The sequence below is a fragment of the Indicator indicator genome, chromosome 11 (genome assembly GCF_027791375.1).
Source record: "Indicator indicator isolate 239-I01 chromosome 11, UM_Iind_1.1, whole genome shotgun sequence".
Taxonomy (NCBI): Eukaryota; Metazoa; Chordata; class Aves; order Piciformes; family Indicatoridae; genus Indicator; species Indicator indicator.
The window spans coordinates 4,359,942-4,382,541 of record NC_072020.1 but is presented as its reverse complement, the minus strand read 5'-3'; the positions used below and the strand labels follow the sequence as shown (position 1 = coordinate 4,382,541).

General features: G+C 45.6%; 1 protein-coding gene across 3 annotated transcripts in view; it reads right to left on the bottom strand.

The window, feature by feature from the left end:
* Positions 1-876: 876 nt before the first annotated feature.
* The window catches only part of MYRIP (myosin VIIA and Rab interacting protein), a 135,373-nt gene continuing 113,649 nt past the window's right edge, over positions 877-22,600 (bottom strand). For 2 of the 3 annotated variants that reach the window (XM_054385155.1, XM_054385156.1), the window contains exons 9-17: positions 21,399-22,048; positions 19,083-19,322; positions 14,146-14,208; positions 7,994-8,182; positions 5,183-5,344; positions 2,597-2,701; positions 2,440-2,500; positions 1,572-1,690; positions 877-909 (exon numbers count right to left, since the gene is read on the bottom strand). In XM_054385155.1, coding sequence (XP_054241130.1) covers positions 877-909; positions 1,572-1,690; positions 2,440-2,500; positions 2,597-2,701; positions 5,183-5,344; positions 7,994-8,182; positions 14,146-14,208; positions 19,083-19,322; positions 21,399-22,048 — 1,622 coding nt within the window. The remainder of the gene's footprint in view (positions 910-1,571; positions 1,691-2,439; positions 2,501-2,596; positions 2,702-5,182; positions 5,345-7,993; positions 8,183-14,145; positions 14,209-19,082; positions 19,323-21,398; positions 22,049-22,600) is intronic. The other variant, XM_054385157.1, reaches the window with a different exon arrangement.

Sequence of the window (22,600 nt, the reverse complement as noted above, 5' to 3'; positions counted from 1 at the left end):
CTCTTAACTTTCTTCTTCCAATCTTAAATGATTTGTTCAGAATTTATTCTGAACTATAGCATGGCTGGACACCACCAAGTGGACAATGCTACCAAGAACAAGAAGACAAACAAAGGTGTTGGTTTCACAACAGTGTTCAGATGCTTCCAGACACCAGGACTGTAACTCAGCAGACATCTGGTCCACATCTGCTGCCACCAACTCATGGATCAGCATGACATCCGTGTTGCCCTCTGTTGCCAAGAGCAAAACACACAACTCTGGAGCTAGAACATCAACTGCCAATCACAGCCCCAGTGAGCAGAGAAGTCCCTGCACATCTCACCCCACTATAAACCCTGCCAAAAGTGCCACTGACTCCCTGGGAGCAGAGCTGGGCACACCGGCTCTCCATCCCTCCCAGGCAGCACAGAGTGGTTCTTTTTGCTCACCAAGAGGGATGCCACATGAATAGCAGGAGGCCAGCAGCAGACATGGATCACAGGTCTGCTGTGTTCTCTCTGTGGGAAATTTTGGCCTAGAGTGATGAGTGAGGAGGGAGTTACAAAAACATCCTGCAGTCTACGGACGACAAACTTTAGTACAATCAATAGGGAGAAAAAGTGCATCTTAAAATGTGGAGCCTTGCTTTTGAAACTCAGCATCCTTTCTAGAGTCTTGTGAGAACTTTTAAGGCAGAGTTTCCTTTAGCAGCCCCACAATGCTGAAGACTTGGACAGCTTTCTCAGTGAGGTATCCAAACGAAGCCCTATGACTGAGGCATTGTGGGTTCTGGAGGGTCCATTTCCAGCTGGACATACACAATGGCTGTTAAGTAAAGGCACTCTCGTGTGCAGCCTTAGGCAGTGTGTTATTGGCAGTAGGGGAGTGGTAAGTTTAGTACATCACAGCAGATCCTAGAGCAGGTTCCTAGAACAGAGAGGGACAGGAAGGAAAAAGCCAAGAGTGAAAAACCAAAGGAAGCTTGCTGAGGCTTCTCAGGAGCCAGGTCCTTCCCCTTCTCCCCTCCCCACCTATTTTCCACCTATCTAGAGGCAGACTGCTTTGCACAGGCAGCTTTTCTTCCTTGTCTCTCTCTAGCTGCTGCAGAAGAAACAACTGGCAGCTACCCAGAGTGAAGCCTCTTTGTTCAAACCCTGCAGAGCCAACCTGTGGCCTACTGTGATGCCTTTTAAATGCCACTTTGGTAACCTCTGAATGTTAGGGAGATTCGAGGTGACTCTTACCTGCTGAGTTACAGCATGCAGCTGGTTCTGGGAGGTCTGGGCCAGAAGCCCCAATTGCAGGGGACCACAAGTTATTTTGTTTGTTTGTTTTTAAATGAGGGTAGCACATTCCTGGAGACCTGGCAGCCAGGCTGACACTCAGGAGCTGCTCTGCTGTGGTATATAGTCAGATGCTTTCCAGGACCCTGCTCAGATTTGTTCAGAGATGCCTCAGTGGCCTCTGTTTTCTCAAAGTACTGACAGAAGTTTTGTGAAGATGCTGAAATGCAGCTGCTTATGGACACCACTTCCTTGCTGTTTACTGCTTTTAATAGAAGTCTGAAAAAACATTTGCCATGAGTTTACCATTAAATCCTTGGCAGTGCTTTTCCTCTCTTTAGTTCTTTGTGTTAGGGATCCTTGAAGCATGAAGTTCCTGTTAAACGTCCTGACGGTGGTCACTGGGGACTCATCTATTTTCTCACCTGAGAAAATCACCCAAAAAAGGGATTTTTTTCACATCACAGATGCCAACAATGCTCCTGAAAAGTCACAGCTTCTAGAGAGATAAAATTTCCCCTGAGACACATGAGGAGAGCTGGGTGTAAGTTCAGTTAAAATGAACAGGCTGTGATTCTGCTGATTTATTAAAGTCTGAGGACACATCATTCAGGGGAATTACACAAGAGCAAAAGAAGAGCAGTGCAAGGGAAATAACCATCAAGAGATAATGCACTACAGGGTTAAAACAAAGAGAAAGCATTTTTATTTTATAAAGCAATTTCTCAGTCACACTCTGACATCCGAAGAACACTGCTGAGCTTAAAGGCTGGACTTGATGACCTTAAAGGTCTCTTCCAAGCAAACCAGTTCCATGACTCTATGACTGAAATCAGCATACACAGGCTTTAAGAGAGCAGGAGTGGGTTGAGGAGGGTGGCAACTGGCTTTTGGCAACTGCTTGGGCCTCACAAACCAACCCCTGACAAGTGAAGCAGCAGCAGCCCTGCTGCAGGGCAAGCATTCAGAATCCCTCCTCTGCTTTTCCCAGCCTCCTGCTCCTATTGATCTGCTACTGGCACGACTACTGAACATGACAGGTGGGAAATGAGGAGGCTGGACTTATGTAGGCTTTCTTTGTTTCCTAAGTTAGTCTTTCTCCCCCTTTGCTCAGCTGTACATCACACTGAACCTCGGTAGCCTCTCTCTAATGTATGTGAGGACTTCAACAGACCTTTTACGGGTGGAGCTGGAAGCTTTCTCCTCTGCTGCCTTGATGTGTCTATGGTGTGCATCTGCAAACAACACACATGCATTACTCCACTCCATCAGAGGAAGAAGAGGCAAGGTCTCCCCCATGTATTTTTGAATACTACAGAATGTTCTGGCACCTGGTTTGTTTGCTTTTGATCCCGTTTCCTGGTCAGGCGAACACAGGGAGCCACATTCAAGCCTGCAACAGTGAGAGCTGATATTCTGCTCTCAATATCTGAAATCTTCAAAGAAAATAAAAGAGAGACAGACAAGATGGGGAGGGGGAAAAAGAAGTTTGAAAATTACTGGAGATGCCACTGCTAAAATGTATCCTCCTTCCCCCCCAGCCAAATCCTCTTTAGCAAGAAAATGCAAACAGCTGGCTAACTTCAGCAATTCTAACACTTTCCTGTATTCTTTAGTCTTGATGGTAAAAAAGGGGCTTCATTTGTTAATAGAGAGGCAGTAAAAGAGCAATCCAACCTACCTGGTGGCTCCAAAGAAGCAGCATTTTACTCCTTGTAAGGAAAAAAAGGAACAGGGAGAGCAAACCTACATCTGCCACCTCCCAGCTACCTCTAGCTGCACAATTCCAAGTTCATCCAAGCTGTGTTTTTCAAATGACTTTGTGGGACACAGTTCCCAATTCAAAACTGATTTCATGAACAGGCAAAGTACATCCTCCATCACAGCATTTAAACAGTTGATCTTAAATACTTCAGTGTATATGTATGTTAAGCATGGAGATGCATAAATGCAGGTGCAGACTGCAGGAAAACACTGGATGGGAAAGAGACTGCTAGGAAAAACAAAAGGCCAAGAGAGCAAACATCTAGGGGGCAAGCAGGCTGATGTGGAGAGTGGTGAAAACAAGCACTGCCAGAAGGGAAAGAAGCCTCAGAGAAGTCAGACACATAACCTGGCTTGGAATTCACAAGGAAACATGAAGCCATTCACCCAACAGAACACCTTGCCCTGGTCTCTTTGTCATCCTCCTGGCACAGCTTAGGTGGCTCTTCCCCTCACCTCTCACCCCCATTAATGTATTTACTGTAAAACACTGACTGAAGCCAACAAAACAACGTTGTGCATTCACCACCCAGTGCAGCAATGTACTTCTGACAGCAGAGACAGCTCAGACTCTCTCTGTTCAGTCCTCAATCGAGCATATCATAGGATAGGTTTGGGTTGGAAGGGGCCTTTTAAGGTCATCTAGACCAACCACCCCCCCACTAGATCAGGTTGCTCAGAGCCCCATCCAACCTGACCTGGAATGTTTCCAGGGATGGGGCATCTACCACCTCTCTGGGCAGGGTTTTACCACTGCCATTGTGAAAAAATTGTTTCCTTCTGTCTAGACCAAATCTCCCTCTTTTAGTTTAAAACCATCAGCCCTTGTCCTGTCACAACAGGCCCTGCTAAAGTCTGTCCCCATCCTTTTTATAGGCCCCCTTTACTGAAAGGCTGCATGCTGGCACTGAGCAAAATAAGCAGTCAGCTCCAGTAAAGCCTAGCACAGACAGGCCTGAGTGCCCTGCCTGGCACAGACTGGTCAGTGAACTCAGAAAGCTGCTGGCAGTGGCAGCCCCTTGAGCTGTGTTGCCCCAGATCACCACGTGCTCTTCTGAGCCCCAGGCTTTCTGGAGCCTGCTAGAGAGATGCTAGATGGCAGCCCACAGCAGCAGCTGCCTTTTGGCTGAGCTGTGGGCTGCTGAGCAGCTGAATTCAAGGCAGACTTGGCAGGAGCTAAGCTGTGTGCCTGGCTCAGCAGCTGGCTGCTGTTGGCCTTCTTTGGCAAGAGCAGTCCCAACAGTGGCTGCTTTTGGGGAGTGCTTTACAACCTGCTGAGGAGGAGATTAACTGACCCTGACTGCATTTGCATCCTGACCCAGCTACACCATGTGAGCTGCCTGTGTATTGCAGTGACAGGCTGTGGCACTCTGTGTCCAGAAAACAAGCTGGAGGAATCACAGGATCACCCAGAATCACACTATGGTAGGGGTTGGAAGGGACCTCTAAAGATCATCTATAGTCCAACCCCCCTGCAACAGCAGCTTCACCTACACAGGTTGCCCTGGACTGTGTCCAGGTGGGTTTTGCATCTCTCTAGAGGAGACTCTACAACCTCTCTGGGCAGCCTGTTCCAGTGCTCTATCACCTTTGAAGGAAAGATGCTTTTCCTCATGTTCTTCCTGTTCATGCTGGTTGCCCCATGTCCTGTCACTGGGCACCACTGAAAAGAGTCTGCCTCCACCCTTTAGGTATTGATAAACATTAAGAAGATTCCCTCTTAGTCTTCTCTGCTCCAGGCCAGAGAGCCCCAGCTTCCTCAGACTTGCCTCACAAGAGAGGCTCCAGTGCCTCTTTGTAGCCCTCCCCTGGACTCTTTCCAGTCATTCCCTGTCCCTCTTGAACATGGGAGCCCAGAACCGGACACAATACTCCAGATGTGGCCTTACTAGTGCAGAGTAGGAGAATGCCCCTCAACCTGCTGGTCACACTTCTAAATGCACCCCAGGACAGCATTGGCAAGAAACAAATCACTGGGAAGAAGCAAACAAACAGAGTGCATCTGCCTGGGCTGAGCTGTGCCCCTCAGCCAGGCTCTGCTCAGCTCCTGTGATGCAGGCAGCAGCGCTGGCTCATCACTCACTGCAGGCAGCAGGGAAGTGCTAGGCAAGGCAGGGCGAAGCCTGCAGCTGGGGAGGAGCTGCTGTCCTCACCTGGAGCTCTGCATGATGAACCTGGGCAGCAGCTGTGGCCACCTGGTCCTCCAGGTCAGCCAGCTCGGACTCCCCGGTCACGCTGTTGATCTTGCGTGCGGCGTCCTCCAGGCTGCTCAGCTGCCCCTCCAGCCCGTACACTGTGCTGGCTGTCAGGTACACCTGCAGGGACAGGGCAGGCTGAGGCTTCAGGCAAGCCTGCTTTGAGCAGACTGCATCTTCCACGCCACCTTGGAGCCATTCCCACCATTCCCTCCTTGCTAACCCACTACAGAGAGACTTACCTGGCAGAGGGAAGCCATGGGGGAATCACCTGAACACATCCACAAAGGGTAGGGAAAGGAATAATCTGAACATGTCCACAAAGAGAAAGAAGGGAATAATCTGAACACATCCACAAAGGGAGGGAATCCCCTGAACATATCCACAAAGAGAAGGGAGGGAATCTGAACACATCCAAAGAGAAGGGAAGGAATCATTTGAACACAGCCAAAGAGAAGGGAAAGGAATCATCTGAACACATCCGAGGAGAAGGGAGGAAATAATCTGAACACATCCACAAAGAGAAGGGAAGGAACCATCTGAACACAAACAGCCACAAAGAGAAGGGAGGCATGAGGTGGCTGCAGTCCAAATTTCACAGGTGCCACAATGCTATTCCAAAATTGATTTGTTCCAGATTCACCAGCAACAAAAGAAACCCCCAAAAGCTGCAATCCTGCTTTTTTTTGCCTTTGACATTCAAGTGCATAACAAACCCTCTAAGTCTACAAGGGGACCTCATCAGATGACTGGGAAGACTAAGATCTAGGTTGGGAACCTATGAACCAAAGTAGGGCTGGGAGGTTTGAGCCTAAAAAAGGTGTGGTGAGAGGAACTGGGGAGCTGTGGGACTGGTGGGAGGGCTCTGGGACAGGACAGGTCAGTACCAGGGCTGGCTGTTATTCCCATGGCTCATCTCCCACTCACCCCCTAGGCTGGGGCTGTTGTAGAAGTGCATTTCTGTGGAGGAAACTGCTGTGATCCCCCAAGAAGAGATTCTGTCTGAAAATCTCCCAGGGCTAGAGAAAAACAGGATCTGTTTTCTTGAATTGATCAAGATGTCACAATGCTACAGCCTGGACTCCTATGAGATCTTTAAGAGCTCCTTAATGAAGGGGGGAAAAAAACCACTGCAAGGTAATCAGATGTGGGAAGAGGAGAAAATCGAAAGGTACAGAGTACCAACTCCATTAGGTGGATGCAGAAAAATTTCCAATGAGTGGTGGCTTCCCTCTATGATTCAGCACTGCACTTCCTCCTGAAGATGCCAGGCACTGATGGAAAGGGACAGGTGATTAGGACACAGCCAGACAAATGCTTGTTTACTTTGGCTCCCCCAGCCTGCTCCTCCCAACAGTCCAGCAGCAGCTCTGGCTCCCTGGGTGCTCAGTGCAATAGGCTGGGAACATGTGGGTGAAGAGCTCCTCCACTTCTCTCTGTGACTAGGGACACACTTTGCCTGCCTGTCCTTACAGGACAGGAATGAGGCTGTGCTGGGACTAGGAGATGTGTGGTTTCAGCCAGGCATGGTGCAGCTGTACAGCCAGCAGAGGTTTGGAGGGTTTAAGTCAACTTCTGAGGTAGAGATGGTAAAATCAATTGTAAACCTCAGAACATCCAACTCTCCATCCCACCAAATATTTCAAAGTACACATTTAAAATATCTTCAGTATCTTCACAATTAATCTGGGTGATGAGATCAGCAGTACCCTGGTTAAGCTTGATGATGACACCAAACTGAGTGGGGAAGTGAACTCTTTGGAAGCCTAAGCCACAGGAAGACCTAAATAGGATCAAAGAGTAGACCAACAAGAACCTTAGGAAGTTCAACAAGGACAAGTGTACCTTGCACCTGGGAAAACAATCCAGGAGCATGGCACAGGCTGGGATCTACCTGGCTGGAGAGCAGCCTTGAGGAAAGGGAGCTGGGGGTGCTCAGCATGGGTGAGGAGTGTGCTGCTGCAACAAAGAAAGCCAACAGGATGCTGGGTTGCATCAATGAGCATCACCAGCAGAGATAAGGAAGTCATTGTCCCACTTTTCTCAGCACTGGTCAGGTTGTACCTGGGGAATATTGTGCTCGGTTTTGGACCCTTCTACACAAAAAAAAAAAAAGATGTAGACAGGCTGGAGAGAGTCCAGAGAAGGGCCACAAAGATGATGCAAGGACTGGGCAGTTGCCATGTGGGAGAAGGCTGAGAGAACTGAGTTTGTTCAGCCTTGAGGAAAGAAGGTTTAGGGCTGACTTTATCACCATGTTCTAGTATCTAAAGGGTGGCTACAAAGAAGCTGGAGACTCCCTTTTCACAAGGAGTCACACTGAGAAGGCACACTGGGATGGGTACAGGTCGCTGCTGGGGACATTCCACTTGGACACAAGAAGAAAATTTTTCCCATCAAGGCCAATCAGTCACTGGAATGACTTCCCTGGGGAAGTGGTGGAGTGCCCAGTACTGGACACTTGTAAGATTTAGCTGGACAGTGTGCTGGGCCATCTTGTCTAGACTGTACTTTTGCCACCAAAGGTTGGACCAGATGATCCTTGAGGTCCTTTCCAACCTGCTATTCTATGGTGACAGGAAAAATCCCCAAGCAGATAGCTGTGCCCCCCTGTTGAAGCAGGATGTTGTTCATTTGTTCTGTTTGTCTATTGAATCATGTCATTAATTCTGAACACCCTCTGCATGCCTCCCCTCTGCAGCTGGCTTACACACACAGGTTGCTCACCCACACACAGTGACACTTCCACAGAGTGAGTCCTGCTCTTACATTTTCTTCCAGTGTGGTGAGCTGCTCATCGAGTCTGGCGGGGTCTGTCCCCAGGGGGAAGCTCCCTCTCTCCTGAACGTCAGCTGGCAAATCACAGGGACTGGTGGATTCTGCTATCAGCTCCTCGGTGGCATTGATGACTTTCAGGACTTCTGTAGATATGTTGCAGAGAGAGACAGCAGAGTACTTCTGTTTTGTTACAAGAGCAGATAGAGAGAACAACAGCATTAAATTAGGTCGGGTGTACAATCACCTTGCTAATTGCTGCAGCTTTAGCCATGCTAACAATGGCCCTGGCAAACTGCTGTGAAGAGGCACACGAACTGTGTAACCACGTCCTAGGAGTCACTGTCCCTTTTTCTCCCTCCCTTTGTCACATATGCACTCTGCTGCAGCATGCAAAATGACACAGGCATGCAACTCTCCTCCAACACCACACCAGAGCCCAAAGGCAAACACAAACATCCAGTCTTGAAACCCAAGTGAGACAGACAAGGCTAATTTTGCCATGGTGTTTTAAACAGGTTTTTAAAACACAATCTTCCTTTCTGGGTACTGGCAAGCAGATGGGAAATCATCTGTCTCCATATCCAGAGGAGCTATCCCATTGCAGCTGCAAACATGGGAGAGCCATCTTCAGCAGCCCTGTGAAGATAGCATTTCACAAAGACGTTTGCTATGAACAATGTACCAGCCCCAGAGCCCAAAGGTTCAGCTGTGAGCATGGAAACATCTGGGTAATGATTTGTTTGTCATTTCAAATCACCTTTCTTAAGTACTTCTGACATAAATGGTATCAAATACCAAGGAGAACCATGCAGCTTCATTTTAATTTTTTTTTGGTGGTTTTTGGTTTGTTCTTGTTGTTGTGTTTTGTTGTTGTTGTTGTTGGGGGGGGTTTGTTTGTTAAACAACTGTAGGCCTTTTATCAGTGTTCCTGATTTGGAATTATCATAGAATCACAGAATGGCTCAGGTTGGAAGAAACCTCAGAGCTCATCTCCTCCAACCTCCCCACCATGGGCAGGGACACCTCTCAACTAGACTCAGCTGCTCAAGGCCTCATCCAGCCTGGCCTTCAACACCCCCAGGGAGGAGGCAGCCACAACTAACTCCACAATTAACTATCCTGATTCTGATGCTCCTCACAGAGCTTTAGGACAACTCTTTTGGTAGCAATAACCAGAGGTACCTTCAAGCATCGAGCTCAACATCCAAACTATCCTAGAATCACAGAAGGGTTTGGGTTGGAAGGGACTTTTAAAGGTCATCTAGTCCAAGCCCCTTGCAGCAAGCAGGGACCAACTAGATCAGGTTGCTCAGAGCTCCATCCAACCTGACCTTGGAGACTGAGCCAAAGCTCCTTGAAGCCAGTACAGACACTGTCACTGAACTTATGTGCAGCACCTTTAGCGTTGCTTTGCCTATCAGAATGTGTGAGAAGTTTAAACCTAAGTTTAATTTGTTCCTCACATACTTAGGCCAGGTGAATTATGGGCTCATCCACCTGGCAATTTTCCCCACAAACAAAATACCTGAGGATCAACCCAGAGGAAACAGTCTCTGGTTCTACACAGTACGTTCTATAGCACAGGAAAAGGTGGCTGATTAAAAATGTCTCTGTGTCAGGTAAGCATTGGAGCAATCAGCAGGAGCAATAACTTACCTTTGCCTCCCACAAACTCTGTTGAATTTCACTGGAAACCCTCTTTTATTATCTCTTTCCTTTAATTCTTAGCTGTTCATTTTTATGTTAAAGACCTTTACTGAAAAACTGTTTGGGTTTTGGTTGTTTTTTTTTTTTTTTAAGTAGTGTGTGCTCAACTGTTGGGTACCAATATAATATGGCATCTTTAGCACTGTTGCTTCTCTGAATGACAAGAAATAATTAGATGGATGAGATGAAAGAGGAGAGGAAGAAAGCACATACAGGCTGGTGGAGCACTCAGATCTTTAGCTTGTTAGCAGAGGCAGCATGGCCCTCAACAAGCAGGCCCAGGACTCTCTCCCTGAGAACAAATACTTGAACCCCATAAATATCCCACTGTTTTTTTACCATCTATTTTCATAAGTGCCAATTAGGTTAAAACCAGATCAATAATTTTATGGGACAGAAGAGGAAATCAATGTTACTTTGTTTTCTTATTTGCTTTCAGAAGTACCTAATTCTTTTTCTGTTTCAGTGAGTAGTGAATAACAAAACAAAACAAAAAAAAGATAAAGGCCAGACACTACATTTTCTTGCTCATCTTCACTGATGTGTGTTCTCCATTTCAGGAATTGTAGCCTCACTTTAGTGTTCATTATTTCTTACTTTTTTTTTTATTATCCTTTGTAGTTAATGATGGATTTTCAAAGAAAGATGACATGAAACTAGAGAAAGGTGCTCTTATCCCAGAGGATGAGAATCCATATTGGCATTTATTACAGACCAATTACTACAAAACACTTTCTTTGGGTTCTGCTTTCCTGGCAAAGTGTTTTGGGCTAGGAAGCTTTATGAAATCAAGATTTTGAGTTTTAAATAGCCTGCCTTCTCAACAGGTAATGGATAGGGGAAGAAAAGAGCAATGACATAGCATAAGAATAAAACAGAAATAGGACTAGAATATTTTTTTTCAGTTGGAAGCATCCTACAACTCTCATCTACTCTCATCAACTGGCCTGAATCCCTCAGAGCTGACTAGAAGTTAAGATGTTATTAAGGGCATTGTTGAAGCATCTCTTAAACACTAACAGCCCTGCAGTGTTGACCACTATAGGAAGGATGTTCCAAGGCTTGATCACCCTCTTGGTGAAGAAATATTTCCTCATGTCCCATCTAAACCTTCCTTGGTGCTGAAATGTGACTTTTAGCTTTTTCAGAATTTTGAAGTCCTTAGTGGCAGAGGCTGTTAGAGACTTTTAAAGCCAAATCTTTTCTGCACAAGGCAGCTGGATGAATGTTCTTGAAGTGTATGCATCACTGAATGTATCTTGATCCCAGCCTGCAGGTATCTAAACACAGCAGTCACAAGGTTAAAGCTCTTTAAGCTTGTGAAACATTTGCTTCAATAGCAAAGATAAAGCACTGAAGCTTCAACACCCTAAAAGCTACAGGGCAAGCAGTAAGTGACTTCCCTCAGAGTATATCTGAAGAGTAAATCTGCCAAAACCAAAGAGCACAAGCAATATTTCAATGTCTTTAAACCTAAATTTTGTGAAGGTTTTCTTCTTAAGGGTATTTGGAACTCAGCTTTCTTCTGGGATGTATTTTAGAGAGAAGCAAGAAGAGATTAATGCCTGCCCGAGGGAGGCATAAAAATCAACGTGTAAGGAGTTAAAAGCTTCTCAAATTGGAAGATACTCAATGGTTTTGCATTGGGTTTTTACCTCTTCTCTGAGCAACTCTTAAAACAGCTCATGGTCCAAAAGGGCCAGTTTGCAAACCTGGTGGGGTACTCTGTGTATTTAACATGCGTGAGGGGAAAAAGAGAAAAAGCATCCCAGAGTTTTAGTGCTTCACATCCCTCTCCCCTCCCTGACCACCCACATCGAACTTTGGATTTATGAGGTTCTCTAAAATTCACAGACACATGCACACCAAGACCAACAGGGTAGGTGGAGATTTCAAATTGCTTATAAAGAGTTCTGGGCTGTCTAATTTATCTTGCCCTTGCAGGAAAGGTCACTGTTAACACCTCTAAGTGATTCTAAGAGTCAGTTATCATGCTGTGAGGAGGCCTCTCCCATCTGTCTTGTCAAGCAAGCCAAAGAACTGCTACAGCTGTGATAGACACAGACAGCAATCTTCATTGCAAATGCAAATGGGTGCACAGAAAAGTGCAACCATTCTTCTGGAAACACTGGGATGCATTCTGATTTCAACTGTGCTACCCTGCTTCTGGATGAACACCACCCCTCCCACAGGCAATCGATGGGGCTGAGCGATGCGGCTCGTCCAGCTCGGCCGCAGTGAGCAGGGACAGCTTCAACCAGATCAGGTTGCTCAGAGTCCTGCCCAACATGACCTGAAATGTTTCCAGGGATGAGGTTTCTACCACATCTCTACCAATGATAGGGAGAGAATCACAGGACCATCCTAGAACCATAGAATGGCTCAGGTTGGAAGGCATCTTAGAGATCATCTACTCCAACCTTGCCACCATGGGCAATGACACCTCTCAGCTAGACTTGGCTGCTCGAGGTCTCATTCAGCCTGGCCAGCTGTCAACCCTGAAATGCCTTCAAAAGATCTTTCACTCACTACCACAAAGACTAAGAAAGAAAGCTAGAATTTGCTTTGGTACTTGCTGGAAGGCAAGGATGCTGTCATCCACTACGGCATTAAGGGATTACTATTCTGGGCAGCAGAATCTTCGTTTCTCGGTGCTCGTTTAGAAGGTGAAAGCTAAATTATCTTACAGAGTGAGCTGTTACAGACATTGTCCAAAGTATGACACAGAGAAATACACTCTCTCTTTGGGACTGTGCCAGCTAACTCTGAATATTGTATTTCTTCATAGAATCACAGAATGGTTTGGGTTGGAAGGGACCTCCAAAGGTCATCCAGTTCAACCTCCCTGCAGTCAGCAGGGACATCCTCCACTAGTTCAGGTTGCTCAGAGCCTTGTCGAGCCTGACCTTGAATATCTCCAGGGATGGGGCCTCAAATACCTCCCTGGGCAACAACCTGTTGCCATGTTCCACCACCCTCGTGGTGCAGAACTTCTTCCTCACAGCCAGTCTCAATCTGCTCTTCTCTCATTTCAAACCATTGCCCTCATCCTGTCCCTGCAGGCCTTTGCAAACAGTCCCTCTGCAGCCTCCTTGTAGCCCCCGTTGGGTACTGGCAGGCTGCTATTAGGCCTCCCCAGAGCCTTCTCTTCTCCAGGCTGAAGGTCCCAGGAGATGATGTAAAAATAAAGCCTTTTTTTTCCAATTATTTTTTTTTCCTGTCCATAGGCTGAAAGAATTTTTCCTAACGATGTCAATCCCCTGTCTGAATGTAGTTACAGATGTGATGGCTAATAATCCATAATGCCTCATTTCTACAGACAATCATGAGACAGGCAGTTCTTTTCCAAGAGGTGAAATACTATGCTCCAAGTTGGAAATGGAAATACCTATTATTATTATTCCATTATTTCACCTTAAAATCTGCACAGAATCTTGTGAGTGTATCTATAATGGATACAGGCTGATGACACTGGGGAATGATTTTGTTTTCTTTACAATCATCATGGATATTTTTACTAAAGAAAACCTAGATGATTTAAAAAAAAAAAGGCATTAAAATTCACACTACAGAATTTAACCCCAAGACTAAGGAAGAAAAAGTCAAGAGGAGGAGAGTTTTGCTGAATTAAGACACACACACACAAGAAAATTAATTGTATGACTGAGAGAATGCCAGGGAATTAATTTGCCTACCACTATAGGTATGCTACACTAAATAGAGCCTGTCTTTTCGTATGTTCCACAAGCATGTGTTTGCCCAGGGAATAAAATCAATGTCTGGTTTAATACCTGATTCTCAGAAGCTGCAGCTCAAATAGCACAGAATGGAAAACCTCTGCCCACTTTGATGAGGGCTGAGCCCTGGACACCAGCAGCAAAGTGAAAAAATGCCTACTCAGTGTGGACAATCTCTACAATGTATTAAGGGTTTTGTTTAGTGGCTGTTTTTTTTTTTTGTTTTTTTTTTTTTTTTAATTGGGATCTTAGAAGGTTTTTTGAAGACCACTGTGGTCAGAAATCTTATTGCTGAAATAAAAAAAAAAATTTCCCCCTTTCCCAATCTCTTCACAGGTGTTGAGCACACGAGCACAGGAGGTTCCTACACCTTATTCTTGTCTTCTCCTCTTCTTTACTGATCAACCCAAATTCTCAGCACAAAGCCAAATAAAAGGGCTAATCTGCTCCATGCCTACACATCATGCTTACCACTCCCACCAGAACACAAGGCTAGCTGCCATTAGAGAAGTACCTTTCTGCAATGATTATTGATTGTGGCCAGAAAAAGTTTGTTTTTTTCAGGTCTGCTATTTCCAGGAAAGCATTTTGAGTTGGAGAATTCTGCTTGGGAGATGTGGAAACCCTCAATATCACTTTACAGCATCTCTTACTACATAAGAGATGCAAGAAGACACAGACAAAATAAAGCATTCTCACCTGCTGCAATACAGTGGATAAAAACTGCAGCTTTAAATGAAGATCAAAAGCCTTTTGTTTTTCCTAGATAGTGGGAAAGGAGTTAAATAAAAAGGCAGAAAAGTTATATTAACAGCTCTAGAGGTTGACATTTAGATAGGTTCAGACTTACAGAGAACTTTAGGATGAACAGCAAGGACAAAGAAACCAGCAAACAGAAAAATAGCATAAAAGGTAGATTTTCACATTTATTGCTGAGCTATTTAAAATAAAGCAAGGCCTCATTTCTTTTTGTTTGTGGGATTTAAAGTACCAGATCTTACTAAGACAGACACTGCAAAAACCACACATGAGTTTGGATAAAATCAAACAGATGGGATACACAGTTTTCCAACAGAGCAAAACAAAGCAGTACTAACAATAGAAAAAGACTTTTTGCAGGAGGGTTACAAGCAACAAAAGCAGCTAGCTTCCATTTTTGGGTCTACACAGATTCAATTTGGATGCCCTGCTTCTAGTTACAGAAGGGTCTGTACCTCACTTAGGCTGTAGTCAGATGCTGATGGATTAGTGAGGAATTTCGTATTAAATCACTGCTGTTTGCTGCAGCCCCTCTCTTGGGCTTCCCTGTCCCACGACAAACAAGTAAACCCCCTCATACTAGCAGTGTCAAGTCATGGAATCATGGAATGATTTGGGTTGGAAAGGACCTCCGAAGGTCATCCCTCCCAACTGCCCTGCAGTCGGCAGGGACATCCTCCACTAGATCAGGTTGTTCAGAGCCCTGTCCAGCCTGACCTTCAATATCTCCAGGGATGGGGCCTCAAATACCTCCCTGGGCAACCTGCTCCAGTGTTCCACCACCTTCATGCTAAGGAACTTGTTCCTAACATCCAATCTCAGTCTGCTCTTCTCTCATTTCAAGCCATTGCCCCATGTCCTATCCCCGTAGGCCTTTGCAAACAGTCCCTCTGCAGCCTGCTTGTAGCGCCCTTCAGGTACTGGCAGGCTGCTGTTAGGTCTCCTTGGAGCCTTCTCTTCTCCAGGCTGAACACCCCCAGCTCCCTCACCCTGTCCTTGTAGCAGAGGCGTTCCAGCCCCCTGATCATCTTTGTGACCCTCCTCTGGACCCACTCTATCAGGTCCATGTCCTTCCTGGGTTGAGGGCTCCAGAGCTGGCTGCAGTACTCCAGGTGAGGTCTCACCAGAGCAGACTGAAGTAACAGAATCCGTTCTCTCCATCTGCTGGCCCTGCCTCTTGCTGCTTAATCCTCCTGATTTACAGAGGTCTATTTAAACCAAACTGACTAGTTTGGTCTTGAACTAATGACACAAAGACAGTGACCAACATGTGCCTATGCTGTGACAGAATTATCATCCAGCTGATGAGCAGCGTTTGCTTGAAGCTCATCCAGCCAGGTCTAAAGGAGCTTATCTGCCCTTGACAACTCTCTGGGCTACTCACAAAAGGTGACAAGAAAATATTAACCTTTTTGTTATAGTCTATTTCCCCACCACTGGGTTACAGCAGCCTATACTAATCTTCACTAGTGATGTCCTGGCATGGAGTTGGCCTGGAGCTCTTGTGTGCCTGGTCATGCAAATAATGCAAACAGTAAGAGCAGTTACTAAGCCTTGGTGGTAAGGTTCCCTGAGCAGAAAGGTGTTAGAAGAAACTCCTCAATCACACAGCACTAAAGCAAAGAGGAGGGAAACTCAACTACTGCTGCAGTTTAACTCAGCTATCCATTTGCATATCTTAAGCAAGGAGGAGCACAAAGGAGACAAAAAAAAAAAAAAAGAAAAGAAAAGAACTAGAAGCATTTAACACAAATAGTTTCTGAGTAGTCAACCCAAGGCCATTGTATTACACTTTTCACCTTTATTAGTATAGTAGTAGCAATGTAGTAGAGCTACTATGTTTACACTCTTACATTTCCTTGCTTAAGTGATCCAGGGGGTTCTGACTCCTTTCACAGAAACACAGAATTAACCAGGTTGGAAAAGACCTTCAAGATCATCAAGTCCAACCTATCACCCAACACCATCTAATCAACTAAACCATGGCACCAAGTTCCTCATCCAGGCTTATTTCAAACACTTCCAGGGACGGTGACTCCACCACCTCCCTGGGCTTTGGGAACTTTTCCTCAGCACTTTCTAAAGCTTTCAGGCATAAGCAGCTGGATGGCAGTTTCCTATTAACTGCCTGCCTGGTCCAACACACCAAGCAAAATGTCCAGGAGTCTGGGGAGCTGCAAGACAACAATCACAAAAACCACTGCATCATCTTCTGTGCAGACAGTGCTTGCACCAGCACAAGCCAGTCAGCCCAGTCACCATGAGACACAGGCGCTCTGTTGTTGTTAGAACATCCCAGACAGCCCTGCCATGGTGCTTTAACAGGCTGGGTGGAATTCAGCACCCTGGGCACAGCCAGCTCCATCAAGGCTATGAGCCTATTTCTCCCCAGCATCTAAGTCCCACAAGCCCTTCCTCACCTGACCTCCCTCACTGAGCCCTGGCCACCCTCTCCAAGGCCAGCCCCAGGATGGAATGTACCGGGATCAAGCTGCCTTGCATCAAGTTGGCCCAGCCTTTGTTGGACCTGATCTTGGATAGGTAAACAAGAACTAAAGGGATCCCATTTATCATGCCTGCCACTTTCAGGATCATTGCCATTGAGATGAGTCCAAGGGGATTTACATTTTGCTGTCTTGTGCATTTTTTGGTGTGTTCACACCTGCAGCCTGGAGTGGCTGAAGGCCAACTCAGCCATGAGCAGAGAGGGCTCCATAGTCTTTGACTGCACAAGCAGACTTCTCAGGGCTCTGCCTACCCCTGGCAAGACCATGAACTACTTCTGTAGCTTAAATGAGCACAAAAGGTTACCTATGAAAAAAAGTCTGCTGTGGGATTGCTTGTTTTAGAGAACAGTGAACCTCCACAAGACCCTTTCAGGCAATCACAGACTTAGTAATGTTGAAAACGGTTGTGCTGAAAGTCTAAGTGGATTTAAATCTAAGGCAGAAAATTAACTTGTGTTAATTAATACCCACCTAAGTACTCAAGAATCCCATAGGAACTAAAAAATTAACTCAAAGGGGAGCACTTTCAAATGTGTATCTTAAAGGCAGACATATAACTCAAACCCTCAGTTTGAAGCGAGAACTGAAAACTCTTAAATACCCAATTTCAGCAAACTCCCCACTTGAGATGTGCCAATTCTTACCCATAGCTTCAGATACACTAAATTCAGCTCTTAATATACTAAATGCCCTTTCTAAAGCATCAAGTCAATGTGAGATTCTCAGTTTCCATTAAAAACAGAAATCCAGACTTTTTTGAAGGTGCAGACATGTGAAAGTCACATTTTAACGAGTCCCAAGTATTTCAATTCCAGTGATCTAAATAAAATAAAGACAACACAACTACCCGCAATTTTTATCTTATTCTATGGTCAAAGTGTACTATACCTAGAAATTCCCTGTAATTTAAGGTTGCTAGTGTGTTCCAAAACAAGCCTGTGAGAACAGAAGACTGACTAAAGGCTAAAAAACACAAGCAGCATAGCTGAAATCTAAGAAGATGGATAAAATTCAGTATTTTAATTTGTGTGCAGCAGCTCAAAATTGTAGGCACTTGAGCTCTCTTTTTAATTGCCCAGAGTTAGTGTTTCTGTAGAGCTCATTTTAAATTTGATGCCCAGGTCAGAAGCCTGGGTCTCTGGCCAAGAATGTGAAGTGCCACTCTGAAAGCTCTGGAATCCAAAAATCAGGCGTCTTACAGAGACAACAGATTAGGACTTGTGACTTTTAAGTCACCTCAAATGACTGACTCCCTGAAAGTACCTTTCCTATGCTTGTCTCCACTGAGACATGCCACCAACCTGCCCTGAAGTGCTGGCATGTGTGATGAGTGTAGCTGTGCCTTTGTATTGTAGGTTACCATGGCCACCAGTGCTGTTCCAGACTGGCACCGTCAGTATTTCATTCTAAGCTGTTGGTCAGCCACCTTTCCAAGAGAAGGCATGGTCAGAAGAGTTTAAATCACCTTTAAGGACAACTGCCAAGGGCAAGAATGAAAGCAGCCTGCTTGTTTCTCTACAGCTGGAGCAAGTTCTGCTATCAATTCCACTGAAGACATGACCATGAATAGCACTGAGATATTTTGCTTTCTTTATTTATTACAGACAGAAAGAATAAATACTGTGGACCACGAATGACTAAGACTTTTTTTTTTTCCATCCAAACCCAGTAAAGTATTAGGAACTCCAAGTATTCCCTTTTTGCTGAAGATGCTGTCTCTAACTGTTTCAAAATGAAGGAAATTTTACTGAAGAAAAAAATAAATTAGTATTTGCTTTATTTTAAATAACTGACATACAAATGTTAGAGAAATAAGCAAATTGGAAGAGGAAAACCTAACTAATACTACTGTTAGATCTAAGTACACCACAAAACATCTGTTTGCCATTTTGGGGGGCTCAGTGCACCATATAGGAGCATTATAGAAAATCTTATTCACAGCCTTTAATTCTGGACTTGAATTGCACCAGGTTATGCTCCTGCTAGCCTGTGTGTGCTGTTGGCTACTTTGCCAGTGGTGGTCTGTCTCTGTAAATCCCAGTCAAGCCAGACTGGATACAAAGCTGGTAGTAAAGCTCTTCTCTCATTTCCTTAGAAAGGTCACGTGTACAGCAGGGAGGTATTTGCACACACCATGGTGAAGTTACTTACACTGCTGCATAGTCCATGGCTAAAGAACTCAGAAGCAGACTTACAGCTTGGAAAGGACCTCTGGAGATTGCCTAGTCCAAGCCTTCAGCTCAAAGCAGGGTCAGCTAGATGAGGCTGCCCAGGGCTGTGTCCAGTCAAACTTTGCTTATGTCCAAGGATGTAGAACCTATAATCTAACTTTTTGAATACAGTCCCCATTCCTCTACAACAACCACTTACCTTCTTTAACTCTTCCTGAATGCTTCTGCCATTTTCCTCCGAAGACAAAGTCTCCTTCTGGTTTTCGGGGTCTGTTCTAGGTTCTGACTCTTGCTCTTCACCAGAAGAGGTTTCCTTGTCACTCATTTTAGCAGCAATGTGAAATAACCTGGATTTAAGCTCCTCCTCCATAAGGTCAGGCTTGGCATTCTGATGCTGATCCTCACTGCTTAAATCCGTTTCTGATAAATCATCAAAATCCTACGAAGAAATGAGAAGAATGGTGTAATTGCTGTATAGACACAGAAAGGAAACCAAACAGCTTCCTAGAAAAATACAGGTCTGCTCACTCTGCAGGGAAGCTAGAAAGAAAGCACATTACATGTGCTGATAAAAGAAAAGGAAACTCTTTTTGCCAGTCTGGTTAGCAGGGTTCCTGCCCAGCAGGTAATAACTCTGGGAAGAGGGATATTTTTGTGATCCCTTGCAGAAAATCTGGAAATATCTCATGGTTGGTCCATAAAATGAATGCCTGGATGCATAGCAATGCATTTCCTGGAGCTATGCCATCTGAGCAGGACCCAAATTCCCCTGATTTCCACTACAGTCCACGGAGAAAGACAGGCATCTCTCCAGAGCAACCTGCTCCACCTACAGCACTAACTGACTTCTAGAAATATTCTTCTCTCCCTGCTGACTGCTAAGACCAAATTTTGAGTCATTAAAAGATTTTGTTCAGTGCTTCAGTCAAGTCCATAAAGTAAGGCAGAAACAGTGGGTTTAGAAGTGCTTAATCCTTTAGAAGGGAGGTTGAGGGGAAACCTTATAGCTGTCTACAACTACCTGAAAGGAGATTGTAGAGAGGCTGCTGCTGGTCTCTTCTCCTGGGTAATTAGTGATAGAACAAGAGGGAACGGCCTCAAGCTATGACTAAGTAGGTTTAGACTGGACATTAGGAAACATTTTTTCCCAGCAAGAGTGGTCAGGGATTGGAATGAGCTGCCCAGGGAGGTGGTGGAGTCATCAAGCCTGGATGTGTTTAAAGGTGTTTTGGAAGTGGTGCTTGGGGATACGGTTTAGAGGTACCCTTGCAGAGTAGGGTTCTGGGTTGGACTTGGTGATCCTGAGGGTCTTTTCCAACTTGAATGTTTTTGTGATTCTGTAATTGTAACAAAACCACCCAGAAGAAGGCTATGAAGAATGCAGCCTGGGACCAGAAGCGGTAGGCACACCTCAGCAGGTCTGAGAGGATGATTTGGAGCAACTATTTGATAGGAAATTATTCCTGTTTGCTCTCCTAGCACACCAGGACCAGAAACTGCTGAAAAGATTCTAAGTCATTGTGTAAATTCCTGTTTGTACCTACCAGCAACACGTCATGCCCACATCTGCAAACAACAACCAAGGGCTACCACTTCACCTGCAAACAGCTTCAGGTGAGCATGGCCACAGACCCAGGCTCACCCAAGGAAAATCAAATGTTTCTGTGCAAGCACAAGGGCTGAAGCAGACAATGAACTAGGGAATACCTTTCCTCATACACACTGTCCAACTGTTTCCAAGCAGAGGGCTGGGAACTCAACACAATCCTAGCAAACAACAACAAAGCCCCAGAATAAAGTAAGAAGCAAAGTACTGGCTTGGAGGCTTCAGAACCAAATCCATGTTAAATGTAAACTCTTAGGAGAAAGCCCCATTGGTACTGGAGAAGCCCCAGCTTGTGAGGTTTGCAGGCAGGTTCTCAGTGAGAGCTGCTAAGCAACATCTCCTCTCAAAGAGGCAATGACAGCCAATATATCAATATTATTCCCATGACTAATAATGATGAAGATGATTAATAATTATGAAAGCAGAGCTTGGTGGTTTGAGCAGCAAAACCAGCCACTGCTTGGAGAGCATTTCCAAAAGAGCCCTTTCCAAATTTCTGCTGCTTAGTAGCTTTATTCCCTTAGCAGGTTTGCAAATGGCACACAGAAGCCCCCCCCAGGCATATGAGGCAGCTCTGCTTCCAAGAACAACGGAGTTAAACCCCCCCCACAAATGCAACAAACCAGGTTACTAGTCAACATCAGCAGCTGTTAGCAGAGCCTGACTTTGTCTTTTTAAGAGCACTCTATTTTATAGCACTGACAACGGCAGTGGGATATGAGGAAGAGGCAAAGTCTGTTCACAGATATAACACTTTTACCTTTGCTTCTTCTCAGGAGCCATGAGGATGAAAGGTAAAGCTTTCAGGAACACCCCACCTCCCACTCCAGAGTCACAACATCCTGGGAGAATAATTAGTTTTGCCCAGCTCTTTTTGAGCACACATTGGTTAAGCTCAGATATAATTACCTGACTCAAATTCATTGTGTTGGCTTTTGTAAGATTTTTGTCTTCACCTGGTTCTTCAGAGAGCTCTTTGTTCTTCCTCCACCTTCTCGATCTCTTTTCTACATCATACTGCACTTCCTCAGTCTCACTGCTGTCGGAATACTCCAAGCTGGTTGCCTGTGGATTGAAATTTACATCCAGCTCTCCATGGAAATGTTTTTTTTCCATCCTGGGCACATCACTTTGAGTTCTGCTTTGTAACCAGAGAAGTTTACTAGGTCCTTTAGCTTCCTGGGAAGAGTTTACCGAGGAAGTTTCTGAGTCAGAGAACAGTGTCTCAGTGTTGGTGTATAACCCAGAGGAAGGGGAGGTCACTGCCTGGTATTGGTCGTTGCCATAAGGCCAGTCAGGACCATACTGGGAGTTGCTGTCATAGAAATCGTCCGGCGAGTGGCGAGGTCTGCGGCGCAGCTTGTTCAAGGCCACGTTCCAGTCGTAGTCATCCTCGCTGTCTGAGCCCATCTCGTCATAAGCAGACACAATGCTGGACTCACTCTCCAGGGCTTTGAACACCTGACTCTTTGGTTTGGCCAGCATCCGGGGACGAGGCAAAGCAACGTTCTGCAGAGCTACCCAGTTCCCATCGGTGCTTTGGAACATGGAAGGTGGATCTGTGGAAACGCAACAAGGAGAGTTATGAACCAGCAGGGTGCCCAGGGGGCCAAGAAGATCAATGGCATCCTGGCCTGCATCAGGAATAGTGTGGCCAGCAGGAGCAGGGAAGTCATTCTGCCCTGTGCTCAGCACTGGTTAGACCACACCTTGAGTGCTGTGTCCAGTTCTGGGCTCCTCAATTTAAGAAGGACATTGAGAGACTTGAACATGTCCAGAGAAGGGCAACGAGGCTGGGGAGAGGTCTGGAGCACAGCCCTGTGAGGAGAGGTTGAGGGAACTGAGGTTGTTTAGGAGAAGAGGAGGCTCAGGGGAGACCTCATTGCTCTCTACAACTACCTGAAGGGACCTTTGTAGCCAGGTGGGGGTTGGTCTCTTCTCCCAGGCAACCAGCAGCAGAATGAGAGGACACAGTCTCAAGCTGCGCCAGGGGAAGTTTAGGCTCAAGGTGAAGAGAAAGTTCTTCACAGAAAGAGTAACTGGCCATGGAATGTGCTGCCCAGGGAGGTGGTGGAGTCACTGTCCCTAGAGGTGTTCAAAAAAGATTGGAT